Source organism: Homalodisca vitripennis, chromosome 7 (assembly GCF_021130785.1).
Source record: "Homalodisca vitripennis isolate AUS2020 chromosome 7, UT_GWSS_2.1, whole genome shotgun sequence".
In the NCBI taxonomy this organism is placed as follows: domain Eukaryota; kingdom Metazoa; phylum Arthropoda; class Insecta; order Hemiptera; family Cicadellidae; genus Homalodisca; species Homalodisca vitripennis.
Window position 1 is genome coordinate 130,266,221 of NC_060213.1, and position 27,511 is coordinate 130,293,731.

Consider the following 27,511-nt stretch of genomic DNA (forward strand, 5'->3'; position numbering starts at 1 on the left):
GATGTCTTTCAACTAGTTTTTTTTTTTTTTTTTTTTTTTTTTTTTGCTGCAAAAACATTATATAGGCATCTTTAAAACTTATTCAAGATCTTTTTATAGTGGTTGATTGTATTTTAGCTGTTATTGAATCCACGTTTTGTGTTTTGTAGTTGAAATGAGTATGCCAGGAAAACACTGGACTCTCCATAACCACAGTTTGTAAGGTGTTATTTTAGTAATTTCCCAGTTCACTCAACATTATTATTATTATTATTATTATTATTATTATTATTACATCTGCTGTGATCAGTTAAACATCAGCAGACACAACTCTGCTAGCAATTCAAGGTCACAGATAACTTAATCTCAGTGCTCTGTGAGTCACTGCCCATAAACAAAAACAATACGCTACTACTACTTCATAATCTCCGTCAGAGACAACTATTATTGTCTTGAATATTCTTAGAACACTCAGTTAGCAAATTGTATTGCACTTGTCAGTTGGAACTTTGTCATCAGATTTGTCAAAGATTGAAAACAATATTCTACTACTACTTCATAATCTCATAATATCTGCCAGAGACAACTATTATTGTCTTGAATATTCTTAGAACATTCAGTTAGGAAATGTATTTCACTTGTCAGTTGGAACTTTGTCATCAGATTTGTCAAAGATTGAAATCAATACGCTACAAATACTTCATAATCTCTGCCAGAGGCAACTATTATTGTCTTGAATATTCTTAGAACATTCAGTTAGGAAATGTATTTCACTTGTCAGTTGGAACTTTGTCATCAGATTTGTCAAAGATTGAAAACAATATTCTACTACTACTTCATAATCTCTGCCAGAGGCAACTATTATTGTCTTGAATATTCTTAGAACATTCAGTTAGGAAATGTATTTCACTTGTCAGTTGGAACTTTGTCATCAGATTTGTCAAAGATTGAAAACAATACGCTACAAATACTTCATAATCTCTGCCAGGGGCAACTATTATTGTCTTGAATATTCTTAGAACATTCAGTTAGGAAATGTATTGCACTTGTCATTTGGAACTTTGTTATCAGGTATGTCTAAAATTGAAAACAATATGCATAAGTATTTTATAACTTCTGCCAGAGACAACTACTGATGTCTTGAATATTCTTAGAACATACAGTTAGGAAATATATTGCACTTGTCAGTTGGAACTTTGTCATCAGGTTTATGATCCAAGTGTACCAACACCCATATAATATATCATTGTATAATTTTGATAACATATGCTGAAAAGAATTTAAAATGTTTAAATTAATAACTTTGATTAAATTTCCTTCACATTAAATTAATTTAAGTTTATTAATATCAGATTTGTTCTCAGTTATTCATTCATCTGCTATAGGGAACTATGCGAACAGTTTAGAATTTTACCTTTAGTATTTTTAGCTGAAAATACTGACAATACATGACAGCCAAAAGCTACATTGAGCAACTCCGAGGACCCCCAAAAGTAAATACTAGTTATTGCCTATTCCCAGATGTCATTTGTTTTGTTCTCTGTGATGGATTACAGTATTCAAAACAAGTGACCAACTGTGATATTTTTCATCCTCTTTTTCAATGCAATCACCCTACTAAGCGATTTACGATGAAAATTGAATGGTGTGAAATTTTTTTGTGCAATTAGAAACAAGAATTTTCAGTGTGACTATTGAGTTAGCTCCATTTCACCTTCCGTTTAGTGCAGCATCTGGAATTTGACGCTATCACAGACTTTATTTCTGGAATCTGGAGTCCACGTCCTTCTGAAGGAATCCTGTTTTTACTTGACTGTAGCTTCTTTAAAAGATAAAGATTCCAAATATTTGAAAAAAACACATTCCTTATTACCTAACTTTTTACCAAAGATAAAATATATTCTATTTTGTATTACACAGATATAAAAGATCTGAGAAAAATGAGAAACATTGTTCATATACCATTAATAATTTGTATGGATTTTATGGAATCCTCTAAAACATGAGCAGGCTTTTTACGTATTTCAATAATAACCTGTCTCAAATATCTTCCAATATCCCCCACCTTGTACAGTTATTCAGTCATTGAAATGAATAAGTAAAATGATTGGAGTTATTTTGTAAGAAACAATGATGTAATGTCATCCTTCAGTGCGCAGTTAATAGATATAGTTATCAGTGCAGATGTATGTATATCTTATCTCGTGGAAGTGTGTCAATTTTTTGCTTTGATTACAATTTTCAAAGTTGCAATTTATTAAGGATTACAGTGCCTTGTAAATACGTACTGTCAATCCACTTAAAACTGATTGTAACCACTTGAACTACAATTTTATTGATTTATTTTATACAAGACATGAGTTGGTTATTATTTGATATTAGCTCGTTACCTCTATACCACAATTTTTATGACTCATTCAATTTAGTAAACTCAATGTCAATCTAAACCCTATGTTTTTAGTAAACATATTATTAATTGTAAAATTTGTATGGCACCATTTCTAAGCTCTATGCTTACAGAATAAAGACGATCTCTATCCCTAAGATCCTTTATATTAATCGAAATTAAAATAAACGGATATAACAGAGTATTGAAGGGCTCGACAGTATGTAACGAAAGAGAAAACGCAAAGACAGATGGATTGTTCTTTTACTTTTTGACCTTGAATTGATTCAAGAGGAACCCTTGCACCATATCTCTCGGACCTTTCTATCAAGTGTTATTGCTCAGACGGATTGACAGAGAGACAGCCCTGTAATCTTTTGAAACCAAAATCAGTAGTTATCTTCTTTGAACCAAGAGTTATCCATGCACCAAGTATCTAGGACCTTTCTTTACTGCACAGACAGACCAACAGAGAGACAGCACTTTGATCGTTTGATACCAAAATCAGTAGTTATCTTCTTTGAACCAAGAGGTATCCATGCACCAAGTATCTAGAACCTCTCTTTACTGCACAGACAGAGAGACAGCCCTTTGATCTTTTGAAACCAAATTCAGTAGTTATCTTCTTTGAACGAAGAGGTATCCATGCACCAAGTATCTAGGACCTCTCTTTACTGCACAGACAGATAGACAGCCCTTTGATCTTTTGAAACCAAATTCAGTAGTTTATCTTCTTTGAACCAAGAGGTATCCATGAACCAAGTATCTAGGACCTCTCTTTACTGCACAGACAGAGAGACAGCCCTTTGATCTTTTGAAACCAAATTCAGTAGTTATCTTCTTTGAACGAAGAGGTATCCATGCACCAAGTATCTAGGACCTCTCTCTTACTGCACAGACAGATAGACAGCCCTTTGATCTTTTGAAACCAAAATCAGTAGTTATCTTCTTTGAACGAAGAGGTATCCATGCACCAAGTATCTAGGACCTCTCTTTACTGCACAGACAGATAGACAGCCCTTTGATCTTTTGAAACCAAATTCAGTAGTTATCTTCTTTGAACGAAGAGGTATCCATGCACCAAGTATCTAGGAACCTCTCTTTACTGCACAGACAGATAGACAGCCCTTTGATCTTTTGAAACCAAATTCAGTAGTTATCTTCTTTGAACGAAGAGGTATCCATGCACCAAGTATCTAGGAACCTCTCTTTACTGCACAGACAGATAGACAGCCCTTTGATCTTTTGAAACCAAATTCAGTAGTTATCTTCTTTGAACGAAGAGGTTATCCATGCACCAAGTATCTAGGACCTCTCTTTACTGCACAGACAGATAGACAGCCCTTTGATCTTTTGAAACCAAATTCAGTAGTTATCTTCTTTGAACGAAGAGGTATCCATGCACCAAGTATCTAGGACCTCTCTTTACTGCACAGACAGATAGACAGCCCTTTGATCTTTTGAAACCAAATTCAGTAGTTATCTTCTTTGAACGAAGAGGTATCCATGCACCAAGTATCTAGAACCTCTCTTTACTGCACAGACAGATAGACAGCCCTTTGATCTATCTTTTGAAACCAAATTCAGTAGTTATCTTCTTTGAACCAAGAGGTATCCATGCACCAAGTATCTAGGACCTCTCTTTACTGCACAACAGATAGACAGCCCTTTGATCTTGAAACCAAATTCAGTAGTTAATCCTTTGAACCAAGAGGTATCCATGCACCAAGTATCTAGGAACTGCACAGACAGATAGACAGCCCTTTGATCTTTGAAACCTTCAGTAGTTGTAACCAAGTATCTAGAACCATATGCACAGACAGATAGACAGCCCTTTGATCTTTTGAAAACCAAATTCAGTAGTTATCTTCTTTGAACCAAGAGGTATCCATGCACCAAGTATCTAGGACCTCTCTTTACTGCACAGACAGTAGACAGCCCTTTGATCTTTTGAAACCAAATTCAGTAGTTATCTTCTTTGAACGAAGAGGATCCATGCACCAAGTATCTAGGACCCTCTTTACAGATATACAGCCTTTGATCTTTTGAAACCGAATTCAGTAGTTATCTTCTTTGAACCAAGAGGTATCCATGCACCAAGTATCTAGCTCTCTTTACTGCACAGACAGATAGACAGCCCTTTGATCTTTTGAAACCAAATTCAGTAGTTATCTTCTTTGAACGAAGAGGTATCCATGCACCAAGTATCTAGGACCTCTCTTTACTCTTTGATCTTTGAAACCACAGACAGAGTATCCATGCACCAAGTATCTAGGACCTCTCTTTACTATTTGATCTTTTGAAACCAAATTCAGTAGTTATCTTCTTTGAACCAAAGTATCCATGCACCAAGTATCTAGGACGCTCTCTTTATGCACAGACAGAGAGACAGCCCTTTGATCTTTTGAAACCAAATTCAGTAGTTATCTTCTTTGAACCAAGAGGTATCCATGCACCAAGTATCTAGGATCTTTACTGCACAGCAGAAACCAAATTCAGTAGTTATCTTCTTTGAACCAAGAGGTATCCATGCAACCAATATCTATGACCTCTCTTTACTGCACAGAACAGAGAGACAGCCCTTTGATCTTTTGAAACCAAATTCAGTAGCTTTGACCAAGAGGTATCCATGAACTGCCATACAGAACAGACTGACAGAGAGACAGCACTTTGATCTTTTGATACCAAATTCAGTAGTTATCTTCTTTGAACCAAGAGGTATCCATGCACCAAGTTTCAGGTCTCTAGTAGGTGCCCATCCAAAGTTTGCACACACACGATTTCAAGATTTCAATAAGGCCCTCTTGCGTCCTCATGGATGTGATGTACAGAGAGCTGATGCTTCTGTCTCAATAAATTATCTGTAGTGTGAAGAGCTTTTGCTCCCCACCCCAGTGTGTTGAAGACCAGACTGACTTGAGGGGTGAGACTCTTGAGGTCTTTTCCCAAGGTGAAAGTATTATTCTTCTCAGAAGTTGAGGCTGGGGTTCATCCCTTCACATTCCAAGGTGATCCTGTCATAAACATTGGGGTGACATCCTACATTCATGGCACTTGTCGACTATCTTTTCTTGTCTGTGGTTGAAACCTCATTCTCAAGGTGTGAGATTAAGCACTTTACACCTCTATGTTACCCTATTATAAATATAGTGTGACGCCATTTAAATTTTTATGATCCCACCCACTCTTCTTTCCAACAATCAAATTATATCTAGATATGAGGGCTGTGTTTAGATGTATTAAAATAATAATATATTTGAATGCAACTTAATTTAGCTGTAATTAATAAATGAATGTAATTGAAGGTAACAAGGCAGGGCCTTTACAATATTCTAATAACATTATAAATGTGAAAGTGCCTTTATTTAGCTTTATCATGTAAACTATTCAACTGATTGTACTGAAATTTTACATGGACATTCTTACGGTCCGTGGTATGAATATGGCTGGTCTATTCTTACTTCGATGATCCCTCCGAGTAAGTACTGGTCTCTAAAGTAGCGAAAAAATCTCATCTTGGTCTCTAAAAGTTGTGAAATACTTACTGAAAGAGTCTGTTCTGTGTAAATGTACTGAACTTTTCCGTGTCAACATTGTTTTATTACAGCACAACCATATGTTTAATTAATTTAACCACTATTTTCAATTTGTTTACATTGATAGTGTGAAAGCATAGAGTAGCAACACTTTTTATTTCATCCTTTTCTGCAACTGCTGCTGAGCACAGAGTAAGAAAATATTCAGAGAAGAAAAATAAAAGTTTAGATAAAAATATATGTTTAACTATATATTCACTATTAATCTAAAAATTGTTATATCTATTGACAGAAGTAGGCATCTCAGATCTGTGCTATATTTTCTAGATTAAGGAAACAAGGCGAAATCATCTATGGCACACAAAAATAATTGGACTGGAGTAAATTAAAATGGCCATGAATACCATGGTCATGGTAGGTGTACTTTTTTTTACATATTTTCATGATTGTGACAACAAGGCAAAATCAACATTGGCATCAAAAATATAATTCACTCGAACTAGAGTGCTCATACGCATGAAAAATCCTATAAGGTTGTGTGCGAAGCCACCCATGAATATAAAAATTCGTAATAGCTGAAAAATTAATAAATGGGTGTATTGAAATAAATGTTTAACACAGTAAAAAATGTGTTTTTGTGAAAAATAATCAGAATCTTAATTATAACTCAACTGACTAAATAGAGTTGAACTGCAGCTCAAGTAGTATTGTTGTTACATTGGCCAAGTTGTATTATTGAGGTAATGTGAAGGAAGTGATCTTGTATTGTTAGTGGTTTAAAAATAATGCTGTATAAATAGTATTGTATTTGTCATAGATAAGATGGTGTAAACAACGATAAATAAATATGTATTGTTCGTTTTACTGCTCTCACCATTATCTGTAATGTAACTATAATCACTGGCTACTGGGATCATATTTTGACTAAGGTCATCATTGATCATCAGTCATTTAGGCCTACTAAATTTTTTTTATATAAACTGAAAGTACAAGAAACTAGGCTAAACATACTTCATTTTTAAAGAAGACTGTAGAAGGAACCTGAATTGATAAAAATACTTGTTAATTTTTTTAACTGATGTTTTACGTCCGTGGAAATTTGTACTAGCCATTAAAATGCCCGGTGTCATAGCCATTTGACATGTCAATTAGATTAAGTAGATTTGTTCCTTGGATTAAGAAAGTTTTTTTTAATACACATTTTAAAATATGAAGATGATCTATGACAACTATTTTTTCATCAGTATGGTTGTTTATATTTTTCCTAAACAAATTCATGTCCTAAATTAGTTTATGTTAGGGGTACAGTTCGACATGAGTATAACGTAACTTACTTCCAAAAATTATATATTACTGATGTGCGGTTATATTTAAGAGAATTGATAGTGATGTAAGTTTATTTGAACCGTATTAATACATTACTCGGTTATTTTTCATCATCGGATTCTAACAAATGACGTCTTAAATGTTTTGCCGTTTGGTGAGCTAGTTTTAATTCTTAGGTTGTATGTGTAGAAACGATGTTACGTATCTCTGCTGAACATCTGCTTTGGTTGGCCATCAAAGAGTTAATGTCTTTGTGCAGTTTTAATTGTTATCCGTTGTTTTTAAATTTTGTATGAAAATTAAAAATATTTGCTAGATTTGTAAACTAGTAATTTTTCACTTTTCAGAATCTTTTAGTAAAGGTTGCAACCTACATTCTTTGATAAGGTTCTACCAAACCATCAAGTAAGTAGTGATAGGAGAATTGAATAGTATTTGAATACAGCCCGGATATTCACATATTCGAATTCAAACCTTCAGTATTTCATTCCTTTGGACTAATAGTATTCAAATACAATATTCAAGAGCTGTATTCGTATTCATATACAAATATTCATTGCAGAGTTTTAGATGAATATATATATATATATATATATATATATATATATATATATATATATATATATGAAAAGAATAATTAAGGGAAGATTCACAATTCAGAGTAAGTAATTACAAATGTTCAAACTTGACAAAATGTATAATTGTACAAATATTTAATTAATAAATACATTTGTAAACAATGAAGACAAAACAGAATGTTTATTTCATGTTGTTGTTTAAACACAAAATAAGATTGAGGTTTTTTGTTTCAATCTATATCTATGTTCATTGGTGACAAAACATGCCGTAGAAAAGAAACTTTCAGACGGGACTGAAGTAGCAGGTAAACAAATATTTATTTTTTGAAGTTCATAAATCATGGGTATGACATGTTTGTAGGAGGCACAAAAAGGCAAAAAGGATTTTCCCACCTTTTTGGCAGGGCAATACCAAATAACCAAGAAACAATGGATTACGGGAAGGAAGTAAGACAAGTCTAGACTTGTCTGTTGGAAATACTCAATGCAGATACAATATTCGAATATAAGGGTGCTTTTGAAAACAACGTATTCAATTCAACCATCACTACAAGTAAATTTTCATTGAAGTACAAATTTTACTCAACATCGTTTAGTTAAGGCTTTATGGACACCTAGTATATTATAATATAGCTGGGATCAAAATAGAGAAGTTTAAATTTAAAAAAACAGACACAAAGTTTAACACATCAACAACTTCTCAATGAAGCTTGGCAAGACTCAGGCATGGGCGGAACATTTCACTATCTCTGGTGTGCTTGAACTGAGGAGGAGTGTACCATTCCTTTGGCCAAACAAAAGTGAGAACGGTAGGTTCACATACCTTCTTCTTTACGATTCACGTGCTTTGATCAGGTGTCAAAAACCTCAAGGCTTTTTGTTAAACATGCACAAAAATTTGAGAAAATTTTAAATATGTGGCAATAAACTCACCAAAGTCATGGATATAACAGAAACAATTGTATGTCGAAAATATTTACAAAATGTATGACACAACATAAATATACCACTAAAACACTGTGATATAAACACAACAGCGACCGGAACAATAATGTGTTCTTTTACTTACAACTTTTTTTATTTTTCAAATGTCTATCGCCATGTATTGAATTGTTTACTTTTGTGTTTTAATATCAAACATGACTGATTTCCAGTCTCTAATTATTGTGTTTCTCTTATTGTAAACTTAAAGATGGCAAGTCTGTATTCTCTGTGATAACAAATTCATTCACATTGAAAGAATTATAGGAATGGACGAGGATGTTTCCTCAATTGAGTTTGTATCCATATTTTACAGGTAACAAAATCCAAGAACAAGGTTAAACAAAGGAATTCCAATGTCAAGTTATACAATATACAATATACAAACATGCATAAACCATGTTATATGCACAAAGTTAAATTAAATATAAAACACAAACAAGATCATTACTGTACAGCATGTGAAAGTAATCCGTACGAGAAGCAGTGACACAACAGTTGAATGTTAATGATTTCTAGACTAAAAGTGCTTGATGCACACTGCGTTTTGTTTTTCACCTATTTATGTAACATTTGGTAATAAAAGTGGTTTTGATGCTTATGCTGATTGGTGATGTCAAGAAATTTCTTAAAGCATGATTGATAAACTCAAATACAACTTTAAACACAGCATAACTGAATAACAGCATAAAACAGTTCTAACCCCACCTCTAAACAGCTATTTGTTTGGGCTTTAGCACTAACTTCGCCTGGTAAAGTAAGACATCTTTGCTTTACTTTAAAACAAAAACATTTTCATTTAATTCATTACCCTTTAGTGAGAGGTTTATAGTTTAAGTTTTTAAATAAGTCTGATTTCAATTTATTCATTCGATCTAAAAATGGCAATGACTCTTTTGTCCAAATTAAACCGAATGATGTTTGCCAAAATAAGTATCAACTGTAGATTGTGTTGACTGTTGTGTCGGCTACACTCCTGGATGGCTTGCATGCTGTCAGGTGAAGCCAAGGAAAGCATCAGTTATGTTTCGGTGTGCTGTGCGCAGGAACGGTTGGCATGTGACCAGATGTTGTTATTTATCAGCTGATGTTTGTTGATACAGCCACAATCAGCTGTTTGTTGGCTAACCTCAGATTCAATAGCTTCCATTCACTAGTACCTAATTTAAAATTTAAATCTATTTCTGGCACAATACAACTTCATTATTGTCTTTATGTAACATTTCTCATCTTTCTATATAGAAAACAAAAAGACTTTTTTAGTTTGGTGTGTTACAAAAATAAATAAATACACCATATTTTGTTAAGAAAATTCTTGCCTTACATTTGTTAAATATAATTTGTTATCAAACTGTTAAATATAGGTTTGATGTTGTGTAAACAAAAACAAGGTTTAAATATGTAAATGGCTATTTCTAAACAATCTGTTAATTATTCCCTTTATCTTGTATGTGCAAGATAAGCTTATTACACTAAATTGATGGAAACATTATTTGTGGTTTTCGTAAATTTCTAAAATGCTGTTCTTCAATCTGTTACTTACTAAGATGATTCTCTATTAAATAAGATACATTTTTAAATTAAAATTTATTTATTTTAAAAGATTTATAGTAAAATCCAAGAAAATTGTAATATTAATCGTATTTTACATTCTAGAGATTGTTTGAAACTATTTACACATTTGATTATGTTCAGGCTAAAATTATTTGAGCTTATAGCTATTGTAACATTAGGTTTTTTAAAGTACATTATTGAATATTCATTATGAATTTTCGATTTCCAGTCATATACATATTAATATTGATCAATTCAATTATGTACGTATCCCCTACTGTATATTTAAAAAAATCACGGTTCACACAAATGCAACTTATGTACAATATTTTGTTTGTTTAAATAATTGTTTATTAGGGTTGATACCACATTTAATAAAAATAATTTAACTAGAATATCCTGTGTTTGTGAGTAATTTTGACTAGGTGTACCGTGAAGATTATAAAAGAATAATCATCTTAAATTCTATATTTTTTTTTAAATTTTGTTAAATAATTTACTACATAATTTAAAGTTGGATGGATGGAATGGTACATATGGACCTCAAACTGTAAAATGTAATCTTTTATTAAGAAGATATATCCAGTTTTTTACTTCAAAATTTACTTTCTTTTGAGTGGTTTCAAGGAATTAATCATATTAATTGTTTGTGTGAGTAGGAGTTTAACAAACAATTGGAAAGAAGCCAAACGGCAAAAGAAGCCCTGCAGATCGTAAGGTTGTTACCCCCTTGGAGTGTAAAGTGTGGGGATAGAGTAACATTGATAAAGAAACGTGTCTCACGTCTCTCTTTCATGTCTTGGTACTATAAAACGGTAAATAAACCTCAGAACACAATTTCAAACACAAAGATAGATCTGGTAGATTTACTATATTTGTGTATATAAAGATTTGTAATTTCCAAAACAAATATATGTGGAAATTATAAAATTAAATTTATTGTTTTCATATTAAAACACACAACGATTTACAAATCTTTCCCCAATTATTCGTCTGTCCATCTGTTCCGTAATTTTACTACTCCTATCTCGCCTTTATTTCCTTTTCCTGCTCCATCACTTAAAATTTACACTTTTGAAAAACTTGTTAGATTATGTTTCTTTTAATTTAGTATCAATCACGTTTTCTCCATCCAGGAAAATTACAAAGTAATTAATTGCCTTACAATATTTAGTTACCCAATCAATGTCAAATTAACACTGATTTCTACCTCATATTTTCAAATATTTATTAAATTTAATGTACTAGTCAAATAAAAAAAAAATTATCATAAGATATACTCTTAATTAATAATAAAGCGCGCGCATCCAAGTTTGTCTCCGTTTTATCCATTAAAAAAAGTTATAGACCGATTGTACTGAAATTTTACATGAACATTCTTAGGGCCCCTGGTTAACATATCTCTTAACCTCTTCAGGAGTAATCACAGCTTAAAAAGTAATTATGTTTAACAAGTGGAGGAGTAGTTAATTTTACACTAAAATACGTCTTAAGAGTAGAGTTTTCACTTTATGCTATTTTTATATAACTCATTATCATATGTATGATCATTAAAATATGTATTTTACGTTCAAAAGTTGAAAATATCGTTAAAAATTAAGTTTGAGTTGTCATTGTCACTATGGAAACCCCCTCTGTAAAGCTGAGCTAAACAATAAAATAGGTGCGAATTGGAAAAGCTGTTTTCAATACAAAATATGAATAACATGCTGTCATCATGAATGCACCCTAGCGGATAACCAAAGAACTTTTTAGTGTCGCAACTTAACATAAGATAGCAACACTATTGACATAGAGACAAAGTAAGAGTATAAATGATGATTGGAGGAAATATAAACCACTATTAGTGGTTTTATTGTCTAGCCCCTCTACAAAAGAGTTGTATGGTCATTACTAGATATTTTAGGTATAATTAGTAAAGAACAGAACAATATACCAAACCATAATATTTCCTGATGAAAACGGCTCAAGAAGTGATTTCTCCTCTACGGTAGATTATATTTAAACGTCTGAAGACGTGGTTACTATTTAAGCATAAAAGTAAGCACCACTTAAAGGGTTAATGTTGCATTGCAGCAAACAAATGTTATCAATTGAATTAGTGTGTTAAATGTTAATCAGCTGTTCCGTGTAAACATTGTTTCATGATAGCACAACCACATTAATTTCAATCACTATTTTCAATTTGTTTACATTTATAGTCTTGAAAGCACAATAAGCTTGATAATAACAACACTTCTTATTTCATCCTTTTCTGCTACTACTGATGAGCACAGAGTATGAAATCATCCAGATAGTAAAATAAAAAGTTTTAGTGTACATTTTATTGTACATTTTAGCAAGTATTTAGTGTCTAGTGCTTGGTTAAATATCGGTTCATGTATCTCTGTTCAAAAGTTACTAGAGGAGAGGAGTGAGACTTTTGGGAAACTTTTATGCAGAAATAAAGCATTAAGTATGGAATGGATTTTGAGACGTTTAATTTGAGACAACTGGCTTAAAATGAAACTATGATATGAAAAATACAATTTACAGATGCCCTCTGGACCACTTTTGTCAGAGGTGCTGCCATTTTTTACAACAACTAAGTTAATTACACAAAGGAACATATAGTTTTGTAATGAAATCATTGTGTCCAAAAAAGCAATAGTTACTTTTCTTTATGCACAAACTGTAACACTTGAAACATGTGTAACACAAATATTTTCACTAAAAAATACTCATTTAATTTAAAAAATCCTTTTTGGATTGTGTTTATATAGTTTACTGTTAGTACTTGGATTACTTTCTTAACATGTTATTAAAATCATCAATAAAGGTACTGGTTCATAATTAGATTTAAAGGTCCATCACAACTCAGTGAAGATTTACACAAAATCTACAAACACTTGACGGTGATTGAAAAATTTAAAGACATTCATGGATGAATATGTTTAAAGACCTTCAATACAATGCTGTTTGTGGTTTGGGCTCTAAAACTATTTCTCGTCTTCAGCTTTTACTCTTTTGGCCTTTGGTTTTGAATTTGACGCCTCTTGTGGTAATTTTTTTTCTTGTCTTTGACACTATTTCTGTCTGGTATATCATCCAAATCATCCCATGTCCTCTTCTTCCAGTTCGTCCTCCAACTCATCACCCTCTCCAACTGTTTCTCCTGACCGTACAGAATGATTGCCAAGAAGACTTGAATGTGTTTTGTGGGGAGGGGGGGATTTCAGGAAACGGCAATTCCAATGCCTGGCTTTGTGATCCTACTTTGAGTACTGCAATTGGGGATTTGATATCTGACTTGAATCCCATACAACTAACATCCCATAAGTGACTTATCCCATAGCTGATTATGTTAGTTATTATGGATCTGTGATGGTCACCAATGAATTAATGAGGATATTGGCATTATAGTTGACGTGTGGTGTTGCAGGATTTTCGTGTCACTGGAGTGGAGATTCTACGGTATCATCAGCTCCGTACTGCTCGCCCTGTCCATCCACGATGCCTGGACAGGTCATGTGTGGCCAGAGATCAGCGTGGAGGGGACACCTCCTCCCTCCCCTGACATGACAGACCCAACTCCTGCCCATCCCAGGTGAGTTACTTGCCGACCTTGGAACCATCAGACCTAGGGCTATACGTTGATGTGCCATTGGAGTAGTCTGAGTCTTGATGATAATATTAACTTTATGGTTTGACAAATACTTACTAAGAGGTTGGTGGTTAGTCACTCTCTTTATAAAATATAATATAATTTTTCTAATAAAACTAAAATGTACAAGAAAGTATGTATAAAAATAATCAGTGTAATCTTCAGTTCTTTAGATTTTAAAATGAAATATTGTAACTCGGTAATTTAAATGTAATAACAAGAAGTCCTATATTAACCATTTCAGATGGTGCCAACAATTTTGGGGTTGGAGAAAAATGTGTATGTTGAATTAATACTTAGATGAAATTACTGGCATTTAAAGTAGTCTATGTAGACCATTTTGTAATCAGGCCCAAATTTGTATTAAGAACAAAAAAAAAAAATAAATAAAAATGGCTGAAGATAAAAATGTATTTTACTGTATTATGTCTGGTAATGTTATAGCATGCTAACAGCTCTGTGATCTTTTTACTATCATTATTTTCTTTCAGGATTTCTACATTTATGTCTCCCACTATCGCTATTGGTTTCTCCGTGGTTAGGCCATCATTTATCATACTTGAGAGTTGGTTCAGTGCTGCATCAAGATTCGAACTAGGTGGTCGTTAAACTCCTAATACTAGAAGTGGCCCTTTCTTCCTTCGAATTTCATATAATGCTGACTTACATATGAGTTCAGAATCTGGGCTGCTTGTTTTTAATAGCCTGACACAATTTTCAATACCACTCTTAGCAAATGCAGCTACACCTCCCTTTGTATGAAGTTGTCTACAGAAACCGCCAACTAAGGAGTAGTTTGTTATCCTGGTGTTTTGCAGATTTTCCTGGTTGAGACCATGTTCTGTGACAATAAATAAGTCTGGGTTTTCTTAATTTAAATAATGTGTCACTCTATCCAGTTTGTTGGTTAGCCAGTTAACATTTTGGTGACCAATAATTATGTTCGCTTTGGTCCTAATGAGAGCACATTCTTGAGCAAATATTTTATTCATGTATGACACGATAAAATTGTATTTTAAAAGTAAAATGTAAGTTAAGAAAATTACATGTATTTAATATATTTTTCTTAACGAAATAACATTTTTTATAAATAATTTTTTACAAAATGAAATAACAGTTCTAAACATAGAAACCGTTTCAAGTTTAATTTCATTGAGCTGATAAATGTTCCACCAATGGTTTTTAATCAAAATTAAATAAAACAGTTTTAATAACAAAAATCTTGTTCACTATAACTCCATGACAAATAATGTTTGATGTTTTAATGTAATGTTTGAACAATATGGAAAAATGTCATTTACACAATGTTAATATGTTTGAAACCCTGCTGTTTTATGTCAACAGCTGAGTTGTACACACTTCTTATAATCTAATAAATTAGTATTTCCAGTTTCATAACTGTTTAGAGAAATCTTTAAGTTTTACCTTACGAAGAAATAAAACCTTGAATAACTTGCTCCTGTGTAATACAACAAAATGAAAACATCACACAGTACAACAATAGCACTTTGAGGTTTAACCACTGTGCACTATTGTCTGTGATGTCAGTTTTAGGGGGGGATTGATAGATATTATACATTTACAGAGCTTTCTTTCCAACTGTTTTATTCTGTTCTCTGATCCAGTAAACAGACTTGTTTTTCATTCCAGAAGACAAACACAATTGCGTGTTTGTTTACTTCCCACACATAGTGCTGCTCTTTGTTGTGTTCTGCTGTAAATAAATGAGCTGATCTGCTCATAGTTTGCTTCTGAGTTCTGTTTGGTGGGCATTGTAGAGCAATGATCAAATTGTATGTAATAAAATTGTCTTTCTTGATTTACAAGCATTCTAAATAGGTGAGGAAAATTATGAAAATGTCCTAAAGTTTAGAGAGCCAAAGTTTGGAATCGGGCGCTAATGCAATGAAAACATTGCAGATCTTAATACCGAAGTCACCAGGAAAATGTGTTTAATAAAGTTCATGCCCTGGTAAAAAGTTTATTCCAGAATTATTTTATTTTGTGATGCTTGAATATAAAGTTTTCTTTACGTCATGTACTAATATACGTTGAGAGTGCTGTTTCTTCTATTCTCTAGATTTTATGTGCACAGCTGTTAGAAACTCTTAGGAACTAAAGATGGTGAAAATTAAATTTCCTCCTAGTGAGCATCATCTAGAATTTGGCCGATCAGAGTGTCTCTACACTGGCCATCGGCTAGAACCATCCGGAACTATCATTTGAACTTCAATTAGGTAGTCACTACATCCTCCCACAGTTCTACTTCGTCATTAAAACTCCATAGACTGTAATTTAATTTTGCAAGTCTCATCTTCTGTAATGATTCAAACAAGATACCATTTATTTTTTGGATCCAAAAATGTTAATGAAGCAGTCATACGCTGATTTTATGGGTTTCTGTTTAGATTTTTGGTCTTGCTCAAAATATATGGTAACCTAATTTCTATGTAACAATTTTGTGTAACAAACTCCTTGAAATTTTAGGAAGTCTAAGTGAGAGTTCTTTTAAATTGTGAGTCGGCAGTCTTCTTTAATCTTCTCATCGACTTAGAGACAGTTTCATCAGTCACAATACTTGGCTGTCCACTTTGTTCGTCATCATGCATGTTAGTTTGGCCATTTTTAAACCTAATACACAACTGATTCACTCACCCCCACACATCGTTCCTTTAAACTTCACAGAGTTGGCGATAAATCACTAGTAGTTATTGTGCCAGTATTACCGACTACAGTTCACAACTCACAGGATTTTCAATTGTGTCACACATTTTAAACTTATTGTAAAATAACAAGGTGTGTCAGCTGCTCTCACTAGCACTGCTGCATAGCCACTGAACAGAGAAATGCCCTGATATCAAAATGGCAGCGATTGCCCTGGCCCTAGCAGTTACAGAGCAAAACGTAATCTGTACTTCATAGCCCTCTTATTTCATGCTTGAAAGTATTCAACAAGTGTTGTATATCGATCAAAAGCTTACGTTCTCGGCAATAAAATACTATTACATGAATTTTCAACTGCTATTTATAAGAATAACTATGTGTTTATAATGGTTTTTATAAAGTTCAATAAAAATATTAGATTTATAATGATGTTTTTGGTAATATTTAAAACTTTATTTATTGACCAGTGAAAAATGTTCAGTGTGGTATTTACCATTTTTTATTTTTGTAAAATGTTTTACAATTTCTTAATTAAATATGCATATGTACTATTTTTTTAGCTGTATTGGGTTATACTTAAAAGGTGTTTTGGTAGGTATTAGAGAATGCAATAATTGAAATTGTGCAAGAAAGTTTTCATTACATAACCAAATTCTTCATGTCAAACTGTAAATTTCATTTTGTATAATTTTTATTAAAAGCAACACGTATCAAAACTGTTTTAAGAAAAATTTTTACAGATCAGCCAAAATGAGTCTGCCAGCACAGAAAAAAATAGAGGGCTAGATCTGGAGTCATTTCAATTAGTGTTTGTAACAAGTCCATTTTAGGGTTCATCCATGATTTCATCTTATAGATAGAATGTTATTTCTCTGCTGTATCACTGTTATAAATTACACTTTGTTAAGAAAACAATGAGGAATTTTATTGATTTTAACACACAAAGAATAATATAGTTATTTCACTATATACTTTACAGTAAGCTTGCTATGTCTTTGAGCACATTATAAAAGTTTAAATCTAGTGGCAAGTTTCGTCTAGCGTTGAATTATTCAGAGAACTTTAGGGCCCTTGTCACAGACCTCTCTGTAAATGTATAGATAATTACAACCTGAAACTCGGTTAATTGGGTAATAGTCTCATAATTGAATGAATCTAGAACAAGCGTTTGTAATTTTAGTTACACTGTTGTAAACAGAGCCATCAAATTTGTTTAAGACATTGGCAGTCTGTTGATGGCTTCAATATGTATGAGGCTTAACAATGGTGTGATAAACACATTGACCTTGAAATTGCCTCGGCCGTGTATCACTGCATTGGCTTTACTTCGACTTCAACTCAGTTGTATACGTATACAGAACTTCATATTTTTAATTATTTGTACTGGAAACTATTGTAGTTGTTTCAACTTAAAGTTAGTTCATTGATTGTTGATGTTGGTTATAATTGTAACACGGTATTGAGGATTGATGCAACTCGTAAAAACTTATGTATTAGTTTCTACCGAGTGGAAGTTTTGTGAGTTATTTTTATACCTGATAACTCTTCATGTACTATTTATTTGTTCATATTTTTCTCAATGTGTATTAGATATTAAAATAATTGTAATGTTCATTTGGTCGTTTGTACACTTGAAACTAGACGAAGTCTGTTGCTGTGTAGCGAGATACCCACAGCAAATAGCAACTATCGTCACCGATAACTCTGAGAGTTGGTGCACTAACACGTACATGAGTTATCTAAGGAATCCTTGAAAAGCCGTTTTATGAAAGGATTAGCTATGACACTTCTGTTATACTGTTGCAAAACTAAAACTAGTCGCATATAACAGATCATTGTTATACATTTGAATATTACAAAAAAATTAAATTTATGTGCTTCTGAAACCAAAATTTAAAGGGCATAAATAATTTAATAATAACTGCATAAAATTATGAATTAGAAAGCTGCAAGTAAAAGGGTTATAGAGGAGAGCCAAGGTGAAAACTTGTTGGGATTAAGTAACAAGAAATGTACTGAGCTAGTAGACGCTGAATTGCAAATTGTTGTCAGTTGGAATTCCAGATGTTCTTGGAAAGGGAGAGGCTGAAGTAAGAGTGGTCGTGAGAGAGCCAAGGCTAATGGTACAGTGCAGACTCTGCTCATTTCATCTGTAATGCCATACAGATGTGTTATAAAACATTACATTTAAATTAAATGTTGTTAAACGATTAGCAATCTACTAACATAACCAAGGTCAGAGTCTCTGTTGTTCAGACTCTATGTAAACTTATAAGGTTACTGTGATTGTCTTTAGTGGGTAAACCACAACTGGCATTCATTTTCTCCACAGTTGGTAGGCCATTTTTGAGTATTTTTTATCTGTACTCTAAAAAGGTAAAAATATATGTTGTTGCTATAAACCTATATATGTAATACATTTGTTTTGTTAATGGGAATGTTGATAACTGATATTGTATTGATATATTGTAATGATATTGTATAAAAACATTATGTATAAAAAATTGTAAAAAAGTTAAGTAGTGGGACAGCACTTGGTAAAGTGTCATAATATTATAAAAATTAGAATCTGAGATAGCCAATTTATGCCTAATTTTATCTAGTTTCAGAAAACATGTAATGGTGTCCACAGTTCTCTTGAAAAAAAAAAAATGTATTGTAAAAACCACAAATAGTACATGAAAGGCTAAATTTGTTACTATGGATACAATTATTTACAAAGAATATAATTCTTACACTAAATGTTTCCAATAATGTTAATTAATTAATTTTTAAAAGTTGTTATGAGAGTAACAGGTTGGGATAAATCAAAACTTTTTTCTAATATAAATTTTGATATAGCAATATTTCGCAGACTGATATATATATATATATATATATATATATATATATATATATATATATATACAGTGTCGCTAGAAAGTTTAGGGACACCTGTCTGAAAGAGAAATGTTACAGTTGGCCCTAAACTAACTAATTTCTCAATGCTATTGATTGTTGGCTGTTTTAAGGACATCAATTCAAGTTTTTATTCAAAATTTCAATATTTTATCTCCAAAAATGTGGAAGAAGCATGCATTAATGTATTTTAAGGAACTGCCAAAAAAAACCTTGTTTTTTAGATATTTTATTTTTATAACTTCTTAACGGCTTGCCATATTGTAATGAAACTTGCACAGTACTTTTATTATAATATGATGATCATTTAAAAAAATATGTCATGTTACAAATAAATTTTGTACTCAACTGGTCAGGGTACAAATAAAATTTTATTTTCGAACATTTTTATAACAAAAAATGTGAGTTTTAATTTCGCTTCTACAAGTAGACGCCTTCATTTACAGACATGCGGTCTGCACGTCATTGTTCCTCTGGCGGTTGTTTTGTGAAACAAGCCTGCGCGCGCATTCCACACTGCCATTGTGACAGTTGTACTGCAATCTTCTTTGTGATTTGTTTATTTCGCTGTTTTGTGAAAGTTAAAGCTGTGATTATGGGCCGCTCATCTGTGTCCAAGGACATTAAATGGCAAGTTATCGGTATGTATAAAACCGGTAGTTCATACCGAACAATTGCATCCAAGTTACATGTGTCTAAAACATGTGTTGAAAATACAGTGCGACGTTTTAACCTAGCCGGTACCGTGATTGATGCCCCGCGGAGTGGTAGGCCACGTAAAACCACGCCTCGGCAGGATCGTAAGCTACTCGTGATGAGCAAAAAGGACCGAAATGCAAGTGCACCTGATTTACTAAGCAGCATGAAACAAGATGATGATCGTTACAATGTGAGTGTAGCAACTGTGAGTTCCAGACTTAGAGATGCAGGTATGAAATCATTTTACGCTATCTGCAAACCTTTGTTAAATGACAAGGCCAAAAAGACACGCCAAGTTTGGTGCAAGGCTCGATTAGGGTGGACAAAAGAAGCTTGGCGGCGTGTTTTGTTTTCTGATGAAAGCCGTTTTGAACTATTTCCAAGGCGCAGAGTTAGGGTACGACGTACCAATACTGAAAAATTTCTACCAGCATGTGTAGCGCCTGCAGTTCAGGCCGGTGGCGAAGCAGTAATGATATGGGGTTGCATTTCAAGTGAGGGTCCTGGGGAGCTTCAGTTCGTTGAAGGCACAATGAACAGTATTAAATATTGTCAAACTCTAGAAGAATTCATGTTACCATCTGCCAATAAATTGCTTGGTGAAAATTACATCTTTCAACAAGACAATGCACCGTGCCACAAATCAAGACACACACAAGAATGGTTCAGTAATCATGATGTTGAGGTTCTGAAGTGGCCACCACGGAGCCTGGATCTTAATCCGATAGAAAATTTATGGAATACCATGGCCAGTCGTCTAGCGAAGAACAAACCCAAGAACAAAGCTGAACTGAAGTTCATGTTGGCACAGATATGGCGGAGTATCAAGAAGGAAGACTGTCTGACACTCATTGATTCGATGCCAAAACGGATCAAAGAATGTTATAAAGCTAATGGAGGACCTATTGATTACTGATTTGTATGTATTCATGTCCATTTTACTATTTTGTATAATTTAAATATTTGTTTCCATTAAAAACAAACTTTTGTCAGAAATTTGTGTTTTTTTTAAGCCTGTCCCTAAACTTTTTAGCGACACTGTATATATATATATATATATAGTACTGATTTTGAACTTTTGTGAAATATTGGCTAAGTTTGGGGTTCCAGAAAGCATAAAGGGAAACGTAGTTGTTGTTACTGTCAAAGCCTAAGTTGTCTGAGTCTCAAGTTCTCAATTATCAGTCTCTGATAATTATCAGCTGACCTGTCAGCAACATTTTAGGACATTATTGAATTGAGAAACTTACACAAACTATAAATATATGTAATAAACCATATCTATTACATTTCGCTAAAATTGTAGCTCCAAAACACTTTCACTTCACTGCACAATAGCCTATATTGAATAGGTTTTATAATTACATCATGCCACATGTAAAACCACGAAATTACTGTAAAAATAATTAAATCTCAACTTTATTTTATATATATATATACAATATATATAAAATAAAGTTGAGATTTAATTATTTTTACAGTAATTTCGTGGTATATATATACATATATAGGCATACTTTCCTGTGATAGAATATTATCTTCTTGTATTTTTTTAATGACATGTGTTTTTATTTAACTACAACATTGTTTATATTATTATGTAACCACTTTTATTCAGTTATGTGGGTCTGATGATGTGTTCCTTGAGCACAAAAGGCCTCACAAAAAAAAAATATTATTGGAGTGTTTGTTTTTAAATTTATAAATAATTTCAAATAAGAAAAGAGCTTCTAGAATGTAATAATTATAAAACTATACAATGATAAGAGGCTCAATTTATTCTTATTCTTTGAAAGACTTGGAACACAGACAATGTTTGTAATCAAAAAAGTGTTAAAAATGAAACGTAAATCATAAACTAAATATTACATTTATTATTGACTTACCTACCATAAACAAATATTTAAAATTCAGATTTTTTAAGTTTACACAATACACATTTTTATGTTTATTATTGGTTTTGTTTTTACTTTGGAAGCTCTGAATTTTGTGCATTTCAGATATTTTAATAATATGGAGAACTTCTAATATAACACCTTCTAGCACAACGTACAAAATTCACTAAATAATTGTTATTCTGTTCCATAACAATATATTATCATTCTCTAATGTTTGACAATTATGTTATAAAAAAAATGTACAAAAGGGCCCTCAAATAAAGTTCCTAAATAGAGGTGTACTTTTTTCTAAAGATATTGTTTGAATGTTTTGAGGTTTTACGAATTTGGTATACTTATTTTGTCAGGATTTGAACTATTACAGAAGTATGGAATATGTGTGAAGGAACATGTATTTGTATAGAGTAATCATAAAAAAATCTGTTCCAATTAATACCATATTACTTTTGAATTTTTAAGCGGTCAATCTCTAGTTTAAACATTCTGATTGTTAAATGAAGTCCTTGACAGAAATTCTGATATTCAGCTTATAAATAGCCTTACAGAAGTTCATCAGATAATGTTAACAGAGTGTAGATGAGAGGTGACCTCTCTGACGCGAGAATCAACCTTGTGTTGTGTTGCTGCCTGTCTGTCTGTTATCAGCTGTGATGCAACCTTCTACACTTGTTATCTTATCACATGACGTGACTGCCAAGTCTGCTTATCTTGTTTTTGTTGACTGCGCTGTAATGTGTGTAATCACAAGAGTGTTTTGAGTAATGATTGTGTTTATCTTTTTTTCACATTGAATAGTAGTGGCTCTTGGGATTAGTTTGATGTTGAACTATCAGCAGACTTTTCTTATCTACATCGGACACAATAATGTTTTTTATACTTGTTTTTCTTTTAATGAGCACCCGATATCTGCTGCTCCCTGCTCCCGGTTTAATTTAATTTTAATTTAATTCTACATTATCTACCTCCAAAAATAGTATTATACTAATAACAAAACACTATACAATATTAGAAATTATTTAATTATTTGCTTTCAATCAAATAAAATATTCAACAAAACTTAGTACCATAGTAGGCTACAGTGTGTAGTTATTTTAGCATAATGTCTGAAAAGTCTCTTGAATTTTAATAATAATTCTTTTAAAATTAATTCCTGCCAAGGAAAATATCCTTATTTTTATCTTAGCACTGAGCTATTGGGTTTTTTAATAGCTTCCATTTTGAAAATTTGGTGAAAATGGTTGGATTCATCTGAAAGTCTGAGGCAGCCTATAATATTTTAATTTGGAATGTTTTTAAAGTGAGTTTTGTAATGCTGTGCATTTAACATGAAAATATATTATTTTTTTTTTATTTACAGACTGAGTTTATAGAAATAGGAGTCAGTTAAGTATAAAATATTGCACAAAGTTTGAAAACACCTGAGTAAGAACCATGTGTAATTGAAGGTTGCCATAAGTTGTATAGTTTTTTTTTATTTCTACTGCCATATAAGCTTAGACCCATCCTTTAAAAATCAACAAGTAAAGCCCAAAACAAAACAATTACTGTTCAGACATGGCTCACCTCCAAAATTATGTATGAGCCTTTTCCAAATTTACAAAAAAACTTTTTTATATTAAGGCTATGTTGGGAAATAATCACAATATATTGAGAAATAATATAAAATATTTATCTTTAAGCAATCAAATTAGGAATTTCCAGGGTGAAAATTTTTTATTGAAAATATTACGTTTTTCCATGGTTATATCTTACTACGGTGTACTATACAAGCTAACCAAGTACATAAAAATATACATATGACTTGTATAATAAAGAGATACCATAAAAATTCAAATGTACGAAAAGCGCATTGGTTTTTTATATCAAATTGTAATCATTTAACATGTTAATTTTGTGGATATTTTTCTGAGATATTAATTGTACCCTTTGTAATGAAATAGATTTTCTATATTCCTGTACTGCAAACCTATGTATTACATAGGATCTTTCAGGTAACAGGTGTTATTTTTGTGTGTGTGATTGCAGTGTAAATTATGATATAAAATGAAAATATTTCATTTATGTTTGCAGGTGTTGTTGATAAAGTGTAAGTTTATGGACACTATTATGAAATAGAAAAGAAAATTTTCTCTTTCTCATGTTGGTATCAGTCTGTCACTGAAAAAAAAAAACAGCTCAGCATAACAAGTAATCAAAGTATTAAAAATTAGTGTTGTTGTGTGTATGGCTGTAAAATTGTAATGTTATTAAACCTTTCTGTTTATTTTACTAACTTTCACCATTCCCCAGGCCAGGAGGGTGAACTTAAGTATGTTATCAATTCTCCTCTTTGCATTGATATAGGAATAAAATCACTTATAAAGTAGTAAATTTATGTTCACCAACTCATGATTTCTTAATAAAACAGATCTAGGTTTGAGTATTATTAGTAGTAAAAGAATCAGCATTTCTGCCACTTACGTAGCAGAAATGTCAGATGTGCTGCGTTTTATTCAATCTTGGTATATCTTAGTACTGAATTAGCACACTTTATACATGTTTTGCCTCCTGGATTGATACATGACTTTTTGTCGTAGTCAACCCAACATTCGGTTAGTTTTGGGAGTGCTGTCCCACTGTGTTTGTTATACATAGTCTGTTGTTGAAAAAAAGAGTTAAAACTAAAACTTCTTGTTGTGTTGATTATTTTCATTTAATTGTATTTATTTATTTATGTTTATTTATTCATATTACGTGTTATTTTTATGACATGTTCCGTTTTTAATGATAGGACGTTATGATATGACAATGAGAAAGCACTCCAAAAAGTAATAATCACCATTGAAATATAATAGTTACATTGATGACAGAAAGTCATGTGACCTTATTTATATTCATAGCCCACTTTGTTTTGTAGTGCTGTTATTTATTAGAGGATTATTTTATAAATTTTAATACCCATTATTAGTTTATTCAAAAATGTTTGATAAGACTAATTATGAAGTTGATTGCAGAGCAAATTAATTTCAAAAGTTAAAAAACTTTCATGGCTGTACGTCCATACATAAAAATTTAACACGTTACAAAATATGTAATGTTGAACACTCGCACAGTACATACCATAATATTTATTCAGTTTCCCTCATCACGGAACACCATGTATATGTTTTAGCGAATTTACAGTGAAAATCCAAATTTAAACAAATCCTTCATAGTTAAAGATGAATAAACTTTCAATAAGACAGTATTTAATAAATTCTGTTGTAGTATTAGTAATATACTAAAAATGAAATATGGGTGTTTTATCAAGTTTACAATTTTATATTTAAAGAAATTAATTGAATTGATTATTGTGTTGTTAATCAAAGCAAATGTTCAGCACTTGTGTTGTTACCAAGTTTTTATACATTGTGACACACGAGGCATTGTTTCAAATGCCAATTTCACCAGTTAATGTGTTATCTGTATCTGCTGTTACAGTGTTGTGGCTGTGAGCAAACTTGTAACAAGCAGTTGCACTGTTGTGAGACGTTGCGTCTCGTGGATGCGCAACCTCCGGCTGCAACAGCCCGGCCTGGTAAGTACACCCGGTCGATACTTAATTAGGTCAGTTTTCTAATTCTAATTGTATAGAGAATATGATGTACTGCCGCAAAATTGTGGTATTGTAACAGTATCGCTTGACATCATAAGATGCAGTCGATATCTACGTAAAATCCTGGTTTCTAATTTTTCAAATTAGTACATTGTACTTTTATTGTGTAATAGTAAAGGATGATCGTAACACGTTCATGCCGATGTGGGGCTCCAGAGCCCCCACTCACTTTTAAAAACCCAGCATGGGGCTCTAGAGCCCATGCTTCGTATGACTTGTATGGTTAGTTTAACCCAGCTGTATTTCCAAAAGACTTATCAAGTTTATCATACGGCTTTTTGGAATGGCTTTTAGTGCTTTATACGCAAAAAACTATTTTACAGTTATTTACATATATAGTGCTAAAAATTCCTATTAAAAAATCAATATAATCTCGATTGTCCTGAACATGCAAGAAACTTTGATTTCTTAAAGGTCATCATATTTACACGTTAGATTGATAAAAAAGTATGTGTTTTGTAACATTTTAATGATAACTTTCTATACTATATTGTAACAATGTTTATTTTAGATAACACAGCTATGATGGGAAGGGTTGATTCAATGCGAATGTTGAGTTTAGCTTGAGTTCACCTTGCTCTTACGTGCAGCATTTGAAATCTGATGCTGTTGCAGACTTCAACTCCTAAAACCTTAAGTCATGTTCGTCTCTTGCACTATTTTTTTTAGTCTGGTATGTCTGATGTCAAAACGATGCGGGAGGGTTTTAGTTTTGAGCTTCTTTGTTCTGTGTCGCCGACTGTTTTTGGATCCCTTCAGACGGACATGACTTCAGATTTCAGGAGTCAAGTCTGCAACAGCATCAGACTTCAGATGCTGCACGTAAGAGGAAGGTGAACTGGAGCTATAGTCAACACTCGCAATGTTTAGATGTTCTATTTAGAAACCCACCACACATTCCAGTGTCATTTTGTGTGCTTTAATGTATTGAATCTCTTCTTAATTTTGAAAAAATCTTTGTCAACCTAAATTTTGTTTGTAATAAACTATATAATTCATTATATAGACTAGATAATTGTAAATCAATAACTAGAAATAATAGTAAGTATATCAGTCAAAAAATATATACTATTCTAGGTAGACTAGAAGATGGGGTAGATAAACATTTTAATGTTCCTGTTGACAATTTTGGTGGTGGGTCAAACGCAACGCATACAGTACTTTACAGTTTGAAGAGTTGAACGAACACTAGGCATTCCTGCACAATCTCTTTTTGTTTTTTCTAGTTAGTGCTTTCCTCTGTGTTATCCTAGGAAGTTGATTTTGATTCTACAAGCATTTCAATTACTCGAAATTGTTTGACATTGGGGGAGTTAAGAGAGTTAAAGGTTTGTGTTCGCTTTTTAGTTACTTTACCAACTACAACTGAGTAACATATTTTTAAATAGGTACCTTGTGCTGGTATAATTCCCTGTGAAATATAACACTTGTGTTATGTAAGGTGGCAGGTCTGAAAGCAAAACTGTTTTGAACATTTCGAAGCAAACAAATTTAAGCTTTTGCTGAAGAATCTCATTTGTTCATAGGAGATGTGAATTTTTTTTCTTTTCTTCCTTTTAAGGGGAGTCCGACTCCTTATCTTCTGTTATGTCAACTTTATGCAATTTATCTCTGGAACTAATCAAGCTAGGACTCTGATTTTTTTCTGTTAATTCTTGGGACTTATATTTATATACATACACACGTTTGTGCACGCAGATATACAATAAACAATATTGAACCTATATTTTTTACT

General features: G+C 32.4%; 1 protein-coding gene and 1 long non-coding RNA gene across 6 annotated transcripts in view; one reads left to right on the forward strand and one right to left on the reverse strand.

Moving 5' to 3' along the window:
- Window positions 1–27,511, forward strand: part of LOC124366333 (reticulophagy regulator 3) — a 69,955-nt gene that overhangs the window by 15,790 nt on the left and 26,654 nt on the right. For all 5 annotated transcript variants that reach the window (XM_046822798.1, XM_046822801.1, XM_046822800.1 and 2 more), the window contains exons 2-3: window positions 13,762–13,926; window positions 25,602–25,698. In XM_046822798.1, coding sequence (XP_046678754.1) covers window positions 13,762–13,926; window positions 25,602–25,698 — 262 coding nt within the window. The remainder of the gene's footprint in view (window positions 1–13,761; window positions 13,927–25,601; window positions 25,699–27,511) is intronic.
- Window positions 18,540–22,845, reverse strand: LOC124366334. The gene is made up of 2 exons (XR_006922800.1): window positions 22,686–22,845; window positions 18,540–18,797 (listed from the first exon to the last, which is right to left on the reverse strand). It is a non-coding gene; the product is annotated as an uncharacterized LOC124366334 (long non-coding RNA).